Source organism: Orbicella franksi, chromosome 9 (assembly GCF_964199315.1).
Source record: "Orbicella franksi chromosome 9, jaOrbFran1.1, whole genome shotgun sequence".
NCBI lineage: Eukaryota > Metazoa > Cnidaria > Anthozoa > Scleractinia > Merulinidae > Orbicella > Orbicella franksi.
In genome coordinates, this window is record NC_138153.1 from 24,490,668 (window position 1) to 24,508,322 (window position 17,655).

A 17,655-nucleotide genomic window follows, 5' to 3' on the forward strand; every position below is an offset into this window, starting at 1 on the left:
ACAGTATATTTACATAAGAACTAAGACTCTAAGAAGACTAAGAGCTATGACATATTCTTTAAGAATTACCGTGAAAATTAAGATCGTTTTGCCGGTTTAGCTAGAAGCTATTTGTGTAAGTTCTTTCTTAGGCTCTTTGCATTCCTATTCTGCTTTAAAAATACTGGAAATTTATTTCATTCCACCACAGTTCTAACACTAAACATTTTTTTCCTCCTTCGGAGGTTTATCAGTGTACAGGGAACATCGCGGAAAGTTTGAGTGGAAATAACAAGTAGTATAGAACGAACGTCAGAATTTTTTTCAAAGAATTTTACATAGCTAAGAGCATGATTTAATCTTTTGTAGTCGGTCGGAGAGTATCTGCTTACAGTTGATTCAGTGAAGAAAGTGATTTGCCCTTTTAATAAATCATTTTGTGAGAGGACTGGAACTAGTCCCAAGAGGATACGGGATTCTTAAATACGCCCTTGAGCGTGTTAAACACGAGATAATTTTGTGCGACACGGAGTTAACCTAACAAGATTGCGAAGAACACAAACATTTCAGGAGAAGAACCAACCAAAGTTGTAAGTTGTCGAATTGCTTAATTGATTGGATACATATAGTAACATGTTTAGTCATGAATAGTTTGTTCTTTTTCAACCGTCATAGTTTGACTTTTGCTATCAACATAAAACTCTTCCACATCCTCTGTCAACACCTAACCTTCAGTCTCTTCACTTCCACCACGAGTTCGAAACAGAAAGTTAATCAAGCCAATTTATTAAACGTGATCGATCGAGTTTTCTATATTGAGTTGTTCCCATTCTGGGCAAGGAATGGAAGGAGTAAAACTGGAATGGAAGGAAATAACTAGAGAAATGATTATTTATCAGGGAACGGCAAAATGTCCATTTGAAAATAATAGATTAAAGGATCAGACATTAGTCTATAATTCTTTTGAACAATTCATCACTTATTGCACTACCAAACTCCAGAAGAATTTTTAATTTTCAACAAGTGAGTTCCTGGTCTAACGAATTTTGCCGATGGCTCCCAGAGAGGGTTGTGGCACAACTGTTTGATGTTGTAGCCTATTTGGTGAGAACAATAATCCAACTGAAAGGGGGTCCTGAAATGATTTGAAAGTAGAATGTCCATGAAAGATATGTCAGATTAACGGCTCAGACATTAATCTAGCGCAAGTTTTCACTGCATTGGTTATTTAAATACACTTGAAACAGTTTACAGTGGATTTTTTTTTTTTGTAATTACGCATAAATCATAAGCCGAGTACAATTAGCGCCGATTCCTTTTTTTGAGATCTTAACTTACAAAGAAGGTCTAGATAGTTCCCCTCCCTAGAATTTGAAAATGGTCAATTCAGTATTTTCTGTTTATTGACTTACAGAATGTGATGATTGAATTGGTTCACACGGTGATTAGCGAAATTATTTTTCGTTCCCCGCGTTATATTGTTTTATTATTATTATTTTTTGATTGATGTTTGAATTGTGAAATCTGCAACTTAACAGTGCGTGATAGTTTGGCAAAATGGTTATTAATGCCAGAATTGAAAAACTTGCAACTAATTATTACTCTAGCTTATTTTTCGGAATATTGTTTGAATACATTTTGTTTACTCGTTCCTGTAGTAGTTAATTATATTTTGTTAAAAAAAGCAAACCGCAACTTTGTTTTCTACGGCTTTAGCAAGTAATCTTTTAACATCAATTGGAACCCCACTTTGTTTTAATTAATGGACTTAACTCTCTTACGCACGCGTCCGGGCAGGTTATTCCGTCACTGCCAACGCATATATATATATATATATATATATATATATATATATATATATATATATATATATATATATATATATATATATTCTGACACTGAAAGTTTCTGAATACCCATTTACTTGTTAAAATACAGTTATGCAAGGTATCTGGAGGCAGTTAATAATCTCGAAGTCTCTAGGGCTGGCCTTTCTAAACACACATACACACATCGCTTTGCAGATTTCTTGTCAAAAGCATGATGGCAAGGAATTAAAGTTATTTCAAACAGTTTAGAACATAACCACATACACAAACAAAGTTAAGCGAGATTTCAATGCTTATAAGAGTGGCCACATTCCCTAAGGTCGTGGTAAAATGTTTTGAATTCCGCTGTTGACAAATACTTTGACCCATTTTCAAGTGCTTCTGATCAATGTTTAGTTGCCATATTGTCCACATTGTTAGCGGCAAAATATTGATCACGCAAACCTGTTAAGAGCCAACATGGATGGATATTCGAGTGCGATATTGTTGTTCGTAAAATTGATGCTCTTGGACGACTTATTCCGACGCTTCGAATAGTCTATTTTGGGACACAAATTGCTGTTTAAGAGCTAGTTTGTGAGTGACTGATTAAGATGCTAGTTTGCGATAGAAGACCGCTTGTTTATCAGCATTTGCCGACTTTGTGTCGAATATCGGCTGTCACGACAAATGTCATATCGTTTTGTAATGGTAATTTGCGGCGTATATTTATCGCAAATACGGAGCCTTCTTTGTTCTCCATGGTCTCAAGGCATTTCCTAAAAGCCTATTACCTGTTTGCTTATTTTCAAAATAAATGGCATGTTTTGGCAGGTCCGATTAGACGATACTAATTTTTTTCTCACTTTGAATTCCTGAGAATATATGCAACACGATCTTGCTCCTGAAATTGATTGCGAGATCAACGAGCTCTTAAACCCGGTGTGTACGAACAGAAACTGCGTTAGGTCTGACGACTTCACAATTCGACCAGCACGTTTTAATTAGCATCGATGGCCCTATTTGGAGCGGTGCTCCTCGATCACTATAACAGATAACCGAGTTGTTGTTCCACGTGAGTGGACATCAGTCGAGCTGCGTACGAGTTTTAACAAAAACCTTAATTTCTCTCTTCACCGGATCAAACCAGATGAAGGGCGCTGCCGTGTTATCAGGTATGTTTTTAACTTGAAGTATTCCACTATAACGTAATCAAAGTCCTTTGCGTTCCTCCACTTATTTGACCCATAAATACTGTATTAAATGTAGAAAGACCACCGATCAGTTAATAAATTAGGATGACAACTTCAAGTTAATATGCAGTTACTTATTCGAAAGCAACGTGATTTATCGTTCATATTTGTATAAAGTTCTCGGAACGGCGACACAACTGGTGATACCTAATTACGGCGCTACATGATACTGAATTTACAACGATAATCTTAAATCCCGGCGTGTTAAGACCTGTTAAGCATCACGGAAAGGAACCCGCTCACAATCGGATTCTATGGGTTTGCTTTATAAGCACGTGCTTAAATAGAATAAAAATATATTGCCCATAATTTAAATGTTGGTATTTTTGAAAAAGACAAGAAAACAAGCCTATTGGTGTAGTTGAGAAGCTGTTACTGGAAGTTTAAAGTTCTTTAATTGTAACGGTTAAATTTGTTAGTACTCGTAATCTTACGCTCAGTTGTAGTACACTTTCTCTTTCATTTGTCCGAATTCAAAACGCGCTCGATTCCTGTTTCCCACAGTTTGTTTACCACTTCGAAACCGCATGCTTAATAGACTTGTAAGAGCTTGAGCTATATGATGCAGAGAGACCTTTGTTAAGCGAACAATCAAACTCACTCCTATGACACAAAGCCTCCAAATGCACGATCAAACAATGGCTAAATCAAGAGCATGTAAAACAAAGATGTTTTGCGAAGCATGGTAAACTGAGTGGCAACCACAACACGGAAGATAACGCTACACGTGTCTCAGACATTAGAACACCTGTGATGCATGGTAAGCCACGTGGTTTTCCCAGATGCGTTAAATCGTTTGCTTTTGGGGCACGTGTTTTTTAGAAAAGAAAACTTTCTGTATTGATCGCCGTTTTTACGCGAGTCGGTTCAAAGTACGTTGCAGTTGCCCGTTAAAGTTACTGCAGATATGGTTGCCATGACTTAAGGTTGCCGGTTAGTATTCGCCTTCACATTTATTTTTGTAAGTGTCCTGTTCGTTAGGACTCTTTACGCAAGTTTTCCGAAGTTTCACGTTTATACAAACCTCAAATTTCAACTTATCGGATCTATACTCCAGATCAATTGCTTTGATAGGACAACGCAAGCCACAAGCCTAAGGTTTACAACTGATCTTGATTCGCGTCATCCATGTCTATTTTTTTTTTTTTCTTTTTTTTTTTGGTGTTTGAGCTGTACGCGATGCTAGACAGCTACGAACCAAACCGCCAACTAAACTTGGTCAAACTTCCATCGTAAACATCTGTTAGCTTAGTGATCATATTGTGTTCATGGTTTTATTGAGACATTAGAGTCAATCCCGCTGCTCAATATCAAATGAGGGCTTATCATATTGACTAGCCGTGGAATATAACTTCAGACAGGTGGGTTGAACGTAACGCAACATGGGCCCGTCCTTGCATAGAAGATTGTTTTTAAGCCGTTTATCTCCGAATAGTTCAGGGAGAACACTGGTAAGCCGAAGGTACTGAGATAAAATCACAAAATAATGGTCCCACCAAAACAGTTGTCTATTTTGGTGCCCTTCAAACAATTTAGATTTATAATGAGTTCGAAGGCTTCTCTAAAATAATGGCTCCCTCTTCGTTAAGAAAACGTTGATATTTCATTCCCTTGAACAGTTTCAGAAAAGGTTCAACACGTGCTTACATAATACGGTCAGAAAGCGTCAGATTATTTTTTTAATTGCAGTTTCGAGTGTTTCGAGACTTTCGAACCTTCAAGTTTCGAGCCTTCGATCGCAGCAACCGTTTTGTCTCAACAAAGGGCCAATGTTCAAAAATTCACTGCGGCAGTTTACTTTTATCGTCTTGAACTGAGTTCATTATCAACTAAGTGACTCTCATACAGATGTGCGGTGTGCGCATAGCAAAGAGAACATTTGCTTCACTTGCATCTTGCTTCCGGTGACGTTATTTCTTATTAAATTCTGAAGTAACTTCTCTCTTTTTAGATTGGGTATATAAAAGCTCTCATACAGGTGACCACTTTCAATCTTGTCACCAGCGGTATACAGCTAAATTGCCGACCACGGAGACTGCCACTCCCAGTCTCAATGTTGTTTCCAAAAATACAGACACAGACTTACATTCCACTAACCATCTGAACAACCAATAGAAAATGAGAGAGAAATGTTCAAACGACTTCACAGTTCCAACTTATCTTAAAAGGAAAACGAAAACCTTTCTTTACCAATGTGAAATTGTTTACATATTTAGTTGCCGCCAATTCATTTTTCTGTAGGGTCCAATGCTTTTAATTAACTGCTAAATTTCCAATCGATTGTTTACAAGTAAACCACAGGGTTCCAAAGCTGTGACTGGTTAGATACAATATTGTTGATAAACGGATCATTCGCTGCCAGCTGGTATGGTAATATTTTCAGTTGCGGGACATTTCACATGAAATCTTTAAGTTCCTTTTTCTAGTTTTAATTGTGGCCATTTTTCCGCTAATAAAGGCTAACTCTTTACTTTATATTTCAAAACTATTGTAAGAATGAAAAAGTTTTGAAAAGTCTCAAACAGATTTTTCTGCTGTAAGGCGTGCCGCCTTGTACGGTTCGTTTGCTTTGTTTGGTCAGCTGCTGTGGTTTTGTTTGATCTGACCTTGCTCAGTTGCTCTTTTGCAATGTTTTGCCAACATTAGCTGTGAGAGGCTGCAATAGGATGTTTGGTACGTAAAGAAGTATATCACATTGCGGATAAGTTCGAGAATAAGAGCAAACCACAGTCATTTTACTACGTAGTGCTTTTACTACAAACGGCCACTTACTACATTCACAGTATTCCAACTGGTACCTGTGTCCTATCACTGGTCTAAATTCATCGTTCGGGTAACACAGTACATTGACCATCGTAGGCGTGTGAGGTATGTGCTTTTTACGTGTTTAAGGTCTGTTCTCCGTGATTTGAGATCATTCTAAGGAATTCTTGTGGTAATTCGTACAGTTTTTGGATGAGTTATTTTCGGCCACCGCTGTCATTCCTTTCCCAGGAACATTGATCGTCTCTTCATCGGTGTTATTATGATAGACTATATTTGCTTTCATGGATAATATCATATCAAAACATTTCACACCTTATTATAGTTTTAAGCGTAACTTTAGTGATTATTTTTTTAAAAGAACATTACAGGTCTCAGTATGATGTGTCCTGGAGACAAGTTATGTAGTATACATCGTACAACAACATGGCGGTCAGGGTTTTACGATCAATTCAGTTTCACAGTCGGAACACTTTAATTTTGTAACTTTTGATATGTACTTTTATTTTCATACCTACATGTAAAATATTTAAAACAGCGTGAAACTTCAAATGTATTTTAAACGGTACCGTCAAAACATTCAGTAATCTAAGGACGTGAAAACTTTTCTAAACATAGCTGTCGGTCATATCTGATCCCAGACTGCCCATGTGGTACTAACGCAGAGGCTTATCCAACGCCCTAGGGGTTAAATATCATGTTTTTGTGCTAGTCGGGGTAAATTAAGTTCTTCTACAAATTTTAGCTATCGCGGCATCAAAACAATTCATGGCCCGCTAAGTGGTTTACCTAAGTTGGTTTGCCAACCCAAATGAGCTTCAAAAGTAACCAGGAAAAATCATAAAAAAAACTCTCACGAGTAAAAGTTGTTCGATGCAGTCGCCCTGGTTGCTCTTACGTTTAGATTAAGAGTCTGGCACCTTTTGTTCCTTTTGAATAAGGCTAGGAGGATAAAACGGAGTACTTTAAATTTTAGAATGTCACAAGACTTTAGAATTTTCTTTTTGCTGGGTAAATTTGTTTGCACATCGAGATAAAATGACCCAGATCTGCGCCAACGATAATAAACACAGAACTGAGATATCTATTCTAGACGCGGTGGCTCACTTTTGAGACAAATGTATCTCGGACGCAATATCCGCTGTGCAGCTCATCACTGTCATGTGACTTCCCTTGCAATTATTGAGGTACTAGGATAACAAGAACAAATAAGAAGGGCTTGACAAGATTAGAGTGAGAAGACGACCCCATTGTGATATTGTAGTCTCGTAATGCGCATGTGGGTTTGATTGACAATGAAATGATGAAGAGGCTTTAGAAAGAAAAACTTATTTAAAAAGTTGTAGTCGATAATTTTAGTAGCAGATACAACCGACTAGAAAAATAGCTGAGACGTGTACACAAGAGAAGATGTAAAAAGCATGCACATATGATTGCAAAATATTTTTGCTAAACTAACGCTACTGATAATGTACTTGGCAATTCTCCCTCCCCCCCTTATCGATGATTCTTGAAGTTCTATTGAACGATATGGTGTGACTTAAAGCCTTTTGGCAAACCAGAGCATTAAATTAGAGTGACGGCAGGAGGAAATTAGGTAACATTCTCGGGTTGAAGGACGTGAAGCTGCAGTAAGAAAATAAAAGGAAAGTGAATGAAAGACGTGTTTTTCCCTAAGTGTTCCAGCATTCCAAAGTCCAAAATTCCAGCGTTCTATATTTCGTGACCTAACTCTTGAATTTGAACTCTCAAACTGGAATTTCCAATCAACCAACCTGCTATGGGATTACTGCAGGGTCTAATATCCAAGGGGCTTTTAAAATACTGGAAAAAAAAAAACAGTTTTAAAATGATCCAATTTGTTTTCTCGAGCGCACTAAAAGCGGCCCTGGGTGTTTCGTGCAGGAACATTCCAATCTATTTTAAAAAGAAGAGAACTTCGAAGCAGTAATTTAACCCAGTTTATCTCAGGAAAAGATATGTGATAAGCGTGGGTAGATTTCTCTTGAGCATTTTAGTATGTCTTTAATTTGGTTGAGAAACATAATAAGTATTTTATTTGAACCCAAACATATAACCTGCCTTGTGACCCAAATTCCAACCTGCTTAGTCATCAAAAACGGGAAGCGTCACGCCTCCATTTTTAGTCGCAAGGCGCAACGGATGGAAACTTTAGGAGTTTTAAGAAAAATAGCAGCTTAAAAAAGTTTGGGATCAGGACCATAAGCGACCAGTTTAGGCGGTAACGGGTACTATCTCAAAAGTAGGAACAACGAAACTTATAACCATTTTAATCAGTTTTCTCGTTGAACTAATACAAGCTTCTTATCATGCTATGCCGCTTTAAGTCAATTGCAGTAAACAGGAAATTGTCAGACCAGACGCCGTATTTTTTTTTAACCTTCCTTGAAGTAATAGAATCTAAACGAAAATATGAAAGATCGAGGCCTCTTGTCAATCAAAGCGTAATTGCACGTCCACATAACCAACATTTTTGCGATAGAAATTCACGATTTCTTGAATAATAACCAGAAGGCAAGTGTTTTTCTATTGAAAGAGGCAGCAGCTTGTCCAAAATAAGGCTGCTATGCTCGATCATTTTTCCATTTCCTCATTTTATGGTTTAATCAGGCAGGGAAACAAAAGGCGACTAGCATTATTTTAGTTCAAGAAAGGAATAACCTTGAAACAAAAACTGTTCGTTTCTCTCCTGCTTGAAGATAATGGTCGTCAATGCTCCGGGCAATTGGCTTTTTTTTTTTTTCTTTCTTTAATTAAGATAAAGTAAAAAAAAATTGTCCGGATTGTAAAACAATCTTCCAGTTCTTCGGTAAAATGTTTAAGTTTGTCTCTTGTTCTACGGAATAACGTGTACAAAACCACAACATTGACGTTCTTGAGTCGTTTGGTAATTGGCCATCTTTGTCATAATTCCATGTCTCGCCGTCAAGAACATTGCTTTACATTGTGTTCTTCCGGACAGCTTCCGACAACGCCATTTCCTTTCATTCTTTTGCTGATGGGAAAGATTATTTGTGAATCCCAAAGATTTTACCCAAACTCGATTGTGATTGTGACCTGACCTTAATTGCCAGTCGTCCGTGCAGCGAGCCAAGTGAACACAAGATTGATGATTGCCGCTTCAGTTATCTGGCAGCAACAGTAGGTTTTTACCTTAATATTTAACAAATTCAGAAATTCTATTCTGTAGCCAGAATTGCTCACAATTAATATGTAAGTATCGATTTCTTACAAACACCTCGCGGCTAACTGGTTTGAGTTTAATACGTTTTTATGTCAGGAAATCAAAATGAAGCCGGGTTTTATGTCTGAAATTCTTCTAGGATATGATTAAGCCTGTTGGGTCCATGTGAAGTTTTTGAATGGGCCAATGAACTCAACAATCTCCGATGTAGATGACTTTCTATGGTAAACCTGATCGTGAAATGTCATGTTCTTCGTGTTAACGGCGAACTTAAAAACTATAATATTTTAAGCCGATTTATTTCGACAGCATTCATGTGACTTCATTCAATCGCAATTTTTTTGCATGTCGTCTGCCTGTTCAACTCTAGCCCCTCTAGTTCTTCCATGACTAGAAAATAGCTTTCCGTTTAATCAACTTTCCTTCCGTCGATTTCAAGATATCTTCAAGGTAAAGTTGTACCGAACATCAAAAGGAATCTATCGAGATTTAACGCAGGGAAACACGCTGCGAACGATGCCCAAAATGTTTTATTTTCGGCCACTGCTTTTATCTAAGTCAATTGAAAACAAGGAGGTCTTTTCACCGGGCAGCTATTTGATTTTCTCCGATTGTTGGTTCTTCACGTTAAGTGGCCGACTGTCATGTTGAGTGCATGAAACATGTACGGAATGTATTGTACCCGAGATGAACCGATTCATAGAAGTTCCCTGGGGAATGCACCGAATAACCGTATTTCTTTGCAAAATAGCCGAAGCGATTAGTCTATTTTCGCACCAAAAAGGGGCAATTATTCGAGGAAGGGGAGAGGAATTATCCCAAGGCCGGCTAATTAAGACACGGCCATTATTAGAGCAAATACGTAGTGTTATTTAATACGCAAACATAACGGCATCGTAAGTCAAGATTTAAGGAATAAAAATTCCTCTTTTTAACCCTCTTTTTTGCACTCTTGAGACCTAGTTAATAGAGGGGAATGGTTATGAAACCCGACAAAGTTCTTTGTTGCATGTTTTTTTTTTTTCTCCTTTTTGGCCTTGACCGTGCACAAAACACAATAGCTGCATACTACTGACTGAGGAACTTACCAATGGAAACGTTTCAGTTACGTAATTCTTGCATAATGTATGAACGAAAAACGAAAGATTGTGCATGATCATGGACCTTCCAACATAAATGTTGAAATCCTTGTTTGCTGCCGGGGAACATTAACACCAATTATTGCAAATATTAAGAGGTTTTAGGAAATATATAATGCTGAAGCAGAGAAGCTCCCTCGGGAATTTCCAAATGAGTACGTACTGAAATTCTAGCGCTATTCGCTAACTAATACCGGCTCACATTCAGTGAGTTTCGTCAAAAAAAACCTTCTTACGGTTCAACCGAGCTCCGCTGTTAGTACTAAATTATTCTCTCTTTTCGTTCACAGACAATTTCATCAACGTGGGACACAAGATGAACAAGTACTGCACAATTAGGCATCTATTGATGTTAGCATCTCTTACGGGAATCCTAAATCTTGCATACCTGATGTTCCTTGCCGACATAAAAGGAAAGCCAGACCTCTATTCGTTACAGCGCTCCTCGTCGAGTGTACTTCGAAGACAAATCGCAAGTATTCAAGTTGATTCGGATGTTAAGAGTGCGGGACCGAGTTTAAGCTACTTGGAGGTATTGAATTTAGACTTGAAAGACCTCGTGCAGAGATACATGGCTTCTTCAGAGACTATCGCTAGGCAATACGAACTTGATAACCTGCAAGGAGAACATCACCAAGAACAGAAAGTTGTCAATCACTTTTCTATGCCGCGCTGCCTTCCGGCTCCTTTTCTGTTAATTATGGTTCATTCAAGACCTATTAACTTCATGGACAGGGAGTCTATAAGATTGTCTTGGGGTCGAGAAGATAATCCAATCAATCAAGGAAGCTGGACAAGTCCGGAGAGGTAACCACCTAATTTCTATTTCTTTATGCAGTATGTCAATTACTTGCGAACTAGTACACGACTACCTCCTATCATCAGTTTAAAGTTATTATAACATCGTCGCGCCATACTCGCCAATTAACCTTACTAATGAAGAAAGTCACCAACGTTATGATAGCATGTGTTGTTAAGGCTGGTCTGAAATCAGACATAGCACAGTATACTCCCAAAAAGTTTGCATTATCTTTGGACGTGCACGTGGGCCGGTGTTATTTAAAATGATGAAATGAGTTTTTAAAGAATTCTAATTCATCCGGCTTCTTGGAAAGAAGAATATCCTCCTACGAACCACACTGAATCCCCTTATATGTACTCCTACACCACCCACCCACTCCTTTCCATGTTATGTACCAGTTTTAAACGCATCAGCGGGGTGAACTAACCGCTTTCCATTGCAATGGCGCGTCCTTCAAGCCTATAATTACTGATCTTTCTTATTGTCACTGGATAAATCCCTAAATAAATCATGCTGATAATCCTTATTACCGTAACAGAGCCTACTAACAGCCAATCAGACTAATGCGCCATCTGATTGACTACACAGTGACCGTTTAATGACAATAGACACAGCTCAGGGAACTGGTCAGTCTTTTGAAATGGCTTCAAGATAAGCATTTTCGTGAACTTTCGCTTGGCTTGAAAATAATTTTGACCATCCGGTGTTGATGTATTTACTGTTTCCATTTTTTTTAAATTTCTCAGATCATGGAAAACTGTGTTTCTTGTTGGTCAAACTAACAATTCCAAGCTAAACAATCTCATAAGACAGGAGGCCCAAATTCACAAAGACATTGTCATAGGAAGCTTCCTCGACTCCTACCGTAATCTGTCTCTCAAGACATTATTGGGATTTCAGTGGTCGTGGCGACATTGTCAACCCAAATATGTCCTCAAAACTGACGAAGATTGCTACGTCAATGTTCTATCACTTGTTCAGTGGCTACAGGAGTATCACGAGACCAATGGATCCAAGCCACTATATGCTGGTAACATACAAAGAGACATGCAAGTTGTGAGAAACAAAAAGCATCGTTATTATGTATCTTTCATGGATATAAATACACATACGTATCCGCCTTATGCCTCGGGAGGAGGGTATGTCTTCAGCGCAACCCTTTTACCAAGACTTCTAACAGCATCTCGGGAGGTTCCTATGATTCCAGTTGAAGATGCTTGTGTTGGACTTTACATGAGACATATTGGCATCAAACCAGTTCATGACACTAGAATCTTGCCGTTTGTCTTTTGCGAGAGGAAGGAGACAGGATTGAACGAAAGACCGATTTGTCACTTACGGGACCCTCTTGTGTTACATGGCGTCAGAGACATTCTTCAAATACAGACACATTATAATGTTTTGCTGATGACATTTATCCCAACAATCTGCTCTTATGTAGAAAATCAATCATTTAGTAGGCACTTCCAACAGTCCTGTTAATTTAAAACTTTGGTTAAAAAACGTCTATTAAATTATTTTTGTTGCAGTTTTTAACGATCTTAGTCTTGTGATGTTATGATAAAAAGTTTCCACATCTACTTCAAACAGCTTTAGAAATACCTTTAATCGTAGTTAGGTCTCGAGACTGACTGTTCAAATACTGTATTCTAGTTTTTCCAAAGATCCCCAGACACAAGTGCACGTTTACGTCTGTAAACGGATATCTTTTTATACGTTTACGTCTTTCGTCCAGGCGGAAAAAAACGACATAAATGCGTATATGTACGCATATTTTCGTAAACGCGCTGCAAAATGGATAAGTTCGTAAACGGGAAAATCTCCGATCACGAATTCTCGTGAGAACTTCATAAACGGATACGTTTGTACACGCTGATGCTACGTCAAGTAATTTACGCATGCTTAATGCCAGTGCCGTACATAGGCGTCCTGGGTTGACAACAGAGAGTTTAAGCAAACGGCGACGGCAACGAGAAAGCTACCAAACAAAAGTTTTCATGAGTAGAACACTGAATGTGTACGTGCGTTATAAATCTTTGTTCATTTCTTTGCTGTCCTCTGCACAAAAACAAGTGAATTAACTAAATTCTGCGTATTTTGGAGAACAAAAACGGAGACGGATCATTTTTCAGATGTTCATTTGGAATTAAACGCTGGCGTTACATATTCAGCTTGACCAAGTTCTGAGACCAATATATAGGCGCACTGAACAGATCTAGATAACTGCGAAATTCGAAGTCAAAATAGAGCTTTTTTAACTAGGCGTTGTCGCTGTAATCATTGCTTGACCTCTCTAAAATATTTACAGAAAACGCAACAAAAGTATCCACAACAAAGAGTCGCTTACCACAAGTTGGCAATTCACTTCAGTGTGAATCTTTCAGGTAGAAACTTCCAGCAAAAGTTGTAAAGACTGAACTGAACAAATCTTTTCGCCGCCAATCTTTATTCCTGGCTCGCTCCACTTCTCGGCGTTCCTCGCTTACATTTTGCCCCCATTCTCTTTTCCTGGCAAGTTCCGCCTCCTTTCTCTAGCCCTCGCTCGCTTTACTTCATGACATTGTTCAGTACTGTTTCGCCTCCTTCCTCTAGCTCTGGTTCGCTCTCTTTCGCGATCTTCTTAGCTACTTCTTCGCCTGTCAATTCTTGCTGTCTGCCGTTCTCTTTCACGTTCTGCTTCTGTTAAACCCTGTCTTGAAAACTTAATATCAACTCTGCTATCGTTAGTTGACATAACAATAGAGTTACCATGAGACTCCCCTTTCCCAGTTTGTACGGAGGGACGGACGCTCACTCGCACGATAACGTCATAACCAAATTTTCTCGGCTTATAATAATAATTGATGGTTTAACCAGAATTTCTTGCCCGTGCTGCTCCGCTGAATCTCCGCTATTATAATGGTTCTTTTTAATCTGCTGATCTCGGTAAACGCGTTCGTGAAAGGTAAGGTTTTATTTACATTTCTCTCGCCGTTTTAGTGAACATTTGACTGAAATTGTCCTCCAAACGTGAAGGTAAAAAGATCTCTACTAACAAAAAACTGTTTATTATTTGCCGAAAATAATTCGTGAGCGGCCTATCCTAGCGGTGCGTATTGCAAATTACTAAATGAAATAACTCGGACCGCTAAGGGAACCAATTAGAAGCCTCCTTTTCATCGCCAACCAGTTCAACCACATAACGAATCAATTAATCGTTTACGTGTGGTCAGACGTAAACTATCGCCAGACTCCTATGGACGAAAACATTAGTACATGTATGCGTTTAGAGACGTAAAGAGATAAGTAAGGAGATACGTGTGGCGGACATTATTAACAGCAGTAATTGATTGATCTAGCAGAAAAATAGGGTTATCCTATTTTATAATAAAGTTTCCATATAACGCGCGCTCTGATTGGCTGAAACAGCGTGCTTTATCAGAGAACAGATGCACGGGTTGATGATGGTAAGCTGGCTTTCAAATTTTTGCTTCGGAAATTTGCAAATTTAAACATCCCCTGTGACTCAGACAAACACAGTGGAAACGAGCTATTTGTCTGCAGCAGATGCAAGTTTTGCTAGATTCCGACAAAACAGGAAGCGAAATAAACAAATTCTCAACCTAGCAAATGCTTCGATAAAAGACATTATAAGCAGAAATTTTACTTACGAAGTAAAACAACGACAGAAAACACTAATATTGAACTGTCTCTGTTTATGATGACGGCTTTATTTTTGTAAAAATGCTCAAACAACACTTACATGCAGTGTAGTAACGCTTGTTTGCTTACTAGTGATATCCGGTCATCTCAGCGAAGTGAACCTCAACAATTTCGTATCAACGTTCATCCGACGAGTGATCAGTTGAAAGCTTGCTGTAATATTCTCTCCAGTTCTCGGAGTAGAACCAGTGGTGGCAGTCTAGTCTTTCCAAGTTTGACCCTAGCTCGGGCAATCTTGCTGCAAGCGGCTACCAGCGGCTGCAAGCCGTAAATAACTGTAGCTCCTTTCAAAAAGAACTCAGCATTTCGCATTTTCATCCGCAAGCTTTGAGTTCTTTGTTTCGTAATTTCCATTGGAAAAGTGCATGTTTTCATGAGCCACAACGCGGCCAGATTCCTCTGAACTAGAAACCTTTAGATCCTTATTTAAAAAATTAAACCAAAAAGCGAACTTTGAAGGCATCGTTCTTCTCTCGAAAGCCACTCGAAACCGAGAGGTTAACTGGGTGAAGTTCAGTTTGTGATTGACAGCTCTTGTCTCATTAGCCAATCAAATTATTTGGACAATTCTAACAAGGATTGTGATTGGCTTATGTTAGCGTGTTTTATCAGAGAACAGATGCACGCTGACGCCAATTTTACTCGTCTGGAAAATAAAGTTTGGTTTGAAAATTCAGACGAATGCGTGAGGAAATTAATGGATTCTTTATCATAAAACAAATGAAGAAGCCTCGACTGAGCTCTGTTCTGTTGTAAAGCACTTAGGAAGCGGTAGAGCACTGAAGTAGTAGGGAGAAACACTCAACTACATCTCGTGTTTCACTTCTTTCGTGCTCTACCGCTTCCTGCGTGCTTTACAACAGAACAGGGCACAGTCGAGGCTTCTTTATTTGTTAACTATTAGATGGTTGTAAATCTCTTTGTCAGCTGTTTATTGTCTTAGTTAAAGTCGTATAGCATAAAATTTTTATGCAATTTTATTCTGTACGTTTTTCATTCCTATCTACTAACCTTACATACGGCCTGTGCCACTTAAATTCGAATGAACCAATCAGCATTCAGCAGTTGGAAGGAACTGTACTGTCCTGACGTCATTTGTATGTTAACAGGAAAGGCATTGATGACGGGCCACATGTTTCCTTTTTCATTCCCTTTCAAGCTTCCAAGTTTATCTCAAACAAAAGTTTTATTTCCATTTCATTGCAAAACTTGTCAAAGTACACAAGAGTCGTAAGTTTGGACCAGGATTGTTTAACAAAGGGTGCCCACGATACAAACCTAGCAAGCGGTCTACAACAAAATAGCGTTCCATTAAGGCAAAATTCAGTCTAAACGAAAAACAAATTCTGTGACTACAACCGCCTAAAGTGAGAATAGCAGAGGGCCCCACAAAGTCACTTCAGAACTTTCTGGCAATGATCAAGCAAGCATCCAACCAGATAAAACAAGCCAAGTTGGCCGTAAGAGGTAGAACATCTCAATAAAATCCAAAATATAGAGGCCCCTAGAGGCCTCTTTAGGTTTTTCAATAACCACAAATGTAATCACAACCAAAGAGCGGTCGTGATTACTTAAGTGCAGCACATCCCAACCACTTTATTATACCTACCCTTGCAGCACAGTAGTTTCCACGGCGGTGATCAGAGACACCTACCCATTGGTCTACCGTGGCTTTAGGAGTTAGGCAAGACTGTGTCTTGTCACGTATGTTACAATTCTAGTACCAAAGTTCTCATTTCACAACTTGCTTACATTGAAAAATATATATTTTTTTTTATGGCAACACAAAAAAAATACCTCATAAAAGATAATATGAAATAGCAAATTTATACCGGCCTTTTTAAAAAGGAATGTCTTTGGTCGGCTTGAGATGTTTCTGAGGATTTGATTTCTTTAGGTGAATAGTTCCAGGGCATAAAGTGAGAAACTACGTTCGCAAATAGCTGTAGTATAAAGCTGTACGATAAACATCAGGCAGGTCAAATGATAAGCAGTTTGGCGATTGTCTACTAAGAATTTCACAAGTTAAGGTGGCTTGCTACTAGGGATACGGTATGGTTTTTTGGTGCTATTCATAAGATGTGCCTCTATGTTCTGTATGTATGTGCTGTAATTCGTCCTTAGAACGGCAGTCAGCATGGAAATGAGACTAGTGTGACACTTCAATCTAATGAATCTATCAGTGATTACAAAAGCGTTCACCAGGCGTTTCTAGTCATTAACATTTATTCCCCTAGATTCACTGCCTGAGACGAAGAACTGTTTTAGCACAGTTTCTAGGGGAGAATACCACGAACTCCAAGCTAAGACATGATAAATTTAGAAAACAATACGGATAAGTGATCGCCTGCATACATGTATACAGTACTGTACTTAGTTAAACTTACATAATTTAACAAATTGACGTCAGTTTTTCATGCGTCTGCAGTGGCCTCGGGCCTCCCCTTATTTTGGGGAAAAAAATGAAAATCACAGAAGGAAGAAAAGCCGGCAGGGCAAACAAAACAAACCGCCCGCCACCTTAGCTCAAGGTCTGGATCCGCCAATGGTCTGTTCAGTTGTTGATCATGAATTTCGTCATCCGCAGACTACTTTGACAATGTTATGACGAAATTCATTGTCAATAACAAGACAGACGCATGAAAAAATGACGTTAATTTGTTTTTCACGATAACAAATTGTCAAATTGTCCGCTCTCGCTCGCGGACGCATCGCATAAATTATAAATTCATGTGTCTATCCGCTTATTGACAATAAGAATTAGCCAATGAGCACGCGAGAATTTCTACAGTTATCGTAAAAAGGCCATTTTAAAGTTGTGTGCTTAGTTACCTGGCCTATGAATCCAAACGAGGCTGGAGGTGACCTTACTTTGATACAGACCTCTCGGTTTATCTCATTGAAATGCCATCCAGTTAGCATAAGAACAACTTGATTTACACAACAAAAGTAGTGAGGTCTTTATCAAAACAAGGCCACCTGCAGTGAGGTCTTTATCAAAACA

At 38.6% G+C, this 17,655-nt stretch overlaps 1 protein-coding gene across 5 annotated transcripts; it reads left to right on the forward strand.

Annotated features, from left to right (window-relative positions):
* The first annotated feature begins 396 nt into the window (after positions 1-396).
* LOC145497032 (beta-1,3-galactosyltransferase 5-like) lies at positions 397-14,062 on the forward strand. 5 transcript variants are annotated; one of them, XM_081476818.1, is made up of 3 exons: positions 397-569; positions 10,438-10,954; positions 11,696-14,062. In XM_081476818.1, exons 2-3 carry the CDS (start codon positions 10,464-10,466, stop codon positions 12,429-12,431), a joined length of 1,227 nt encoding a protein of 408 aa, XP_081332944.1. In that variant the 5' UTR covers positions 397-569; positions 10,438-10,463; the 3' UTR covers positions 12,432-14,062. The 5 variants fall into 5 exon arrangements, with proteins under 5 accessions (XP_081332944.1, XP_081332940.1, XP_081332941.1 ...); XM_081476814.1 differs by lacking the exon at positions 397-569 and adding an exon at positions 1,896-4,502; XM_081476815.1 differs by lacking the exon at positions 397-569 and adding an exon at positions 1,896-3,973.
* Positions 14,063-17,655: the final 3,593 nt, after the last annotated feature.

Excerpts from the sequence above, each read along its gene's own strand:
- LOC145497032 (XM_081476813.1), top strand. The coding sequence starts at position 2,938 with ATGAAGGGCGCTGCCGTGTTATCAG. Across the intron at positions 2,963-10,437 it reads GGGCGCTGCCGTGTTATCAG|ACAATTTCATCAACGTGGGA; the intron begins GTATGTTTTTAA and ends TTTCGTTCACAG. Across the intron at positions 10,955-11,695 it reads AGCTGGACAAGTCCGGAGAG|ATCATGGAAAACTGTGTTTC; the intron begins GTAACCACCTAA and ends TAAATTTCTCAG.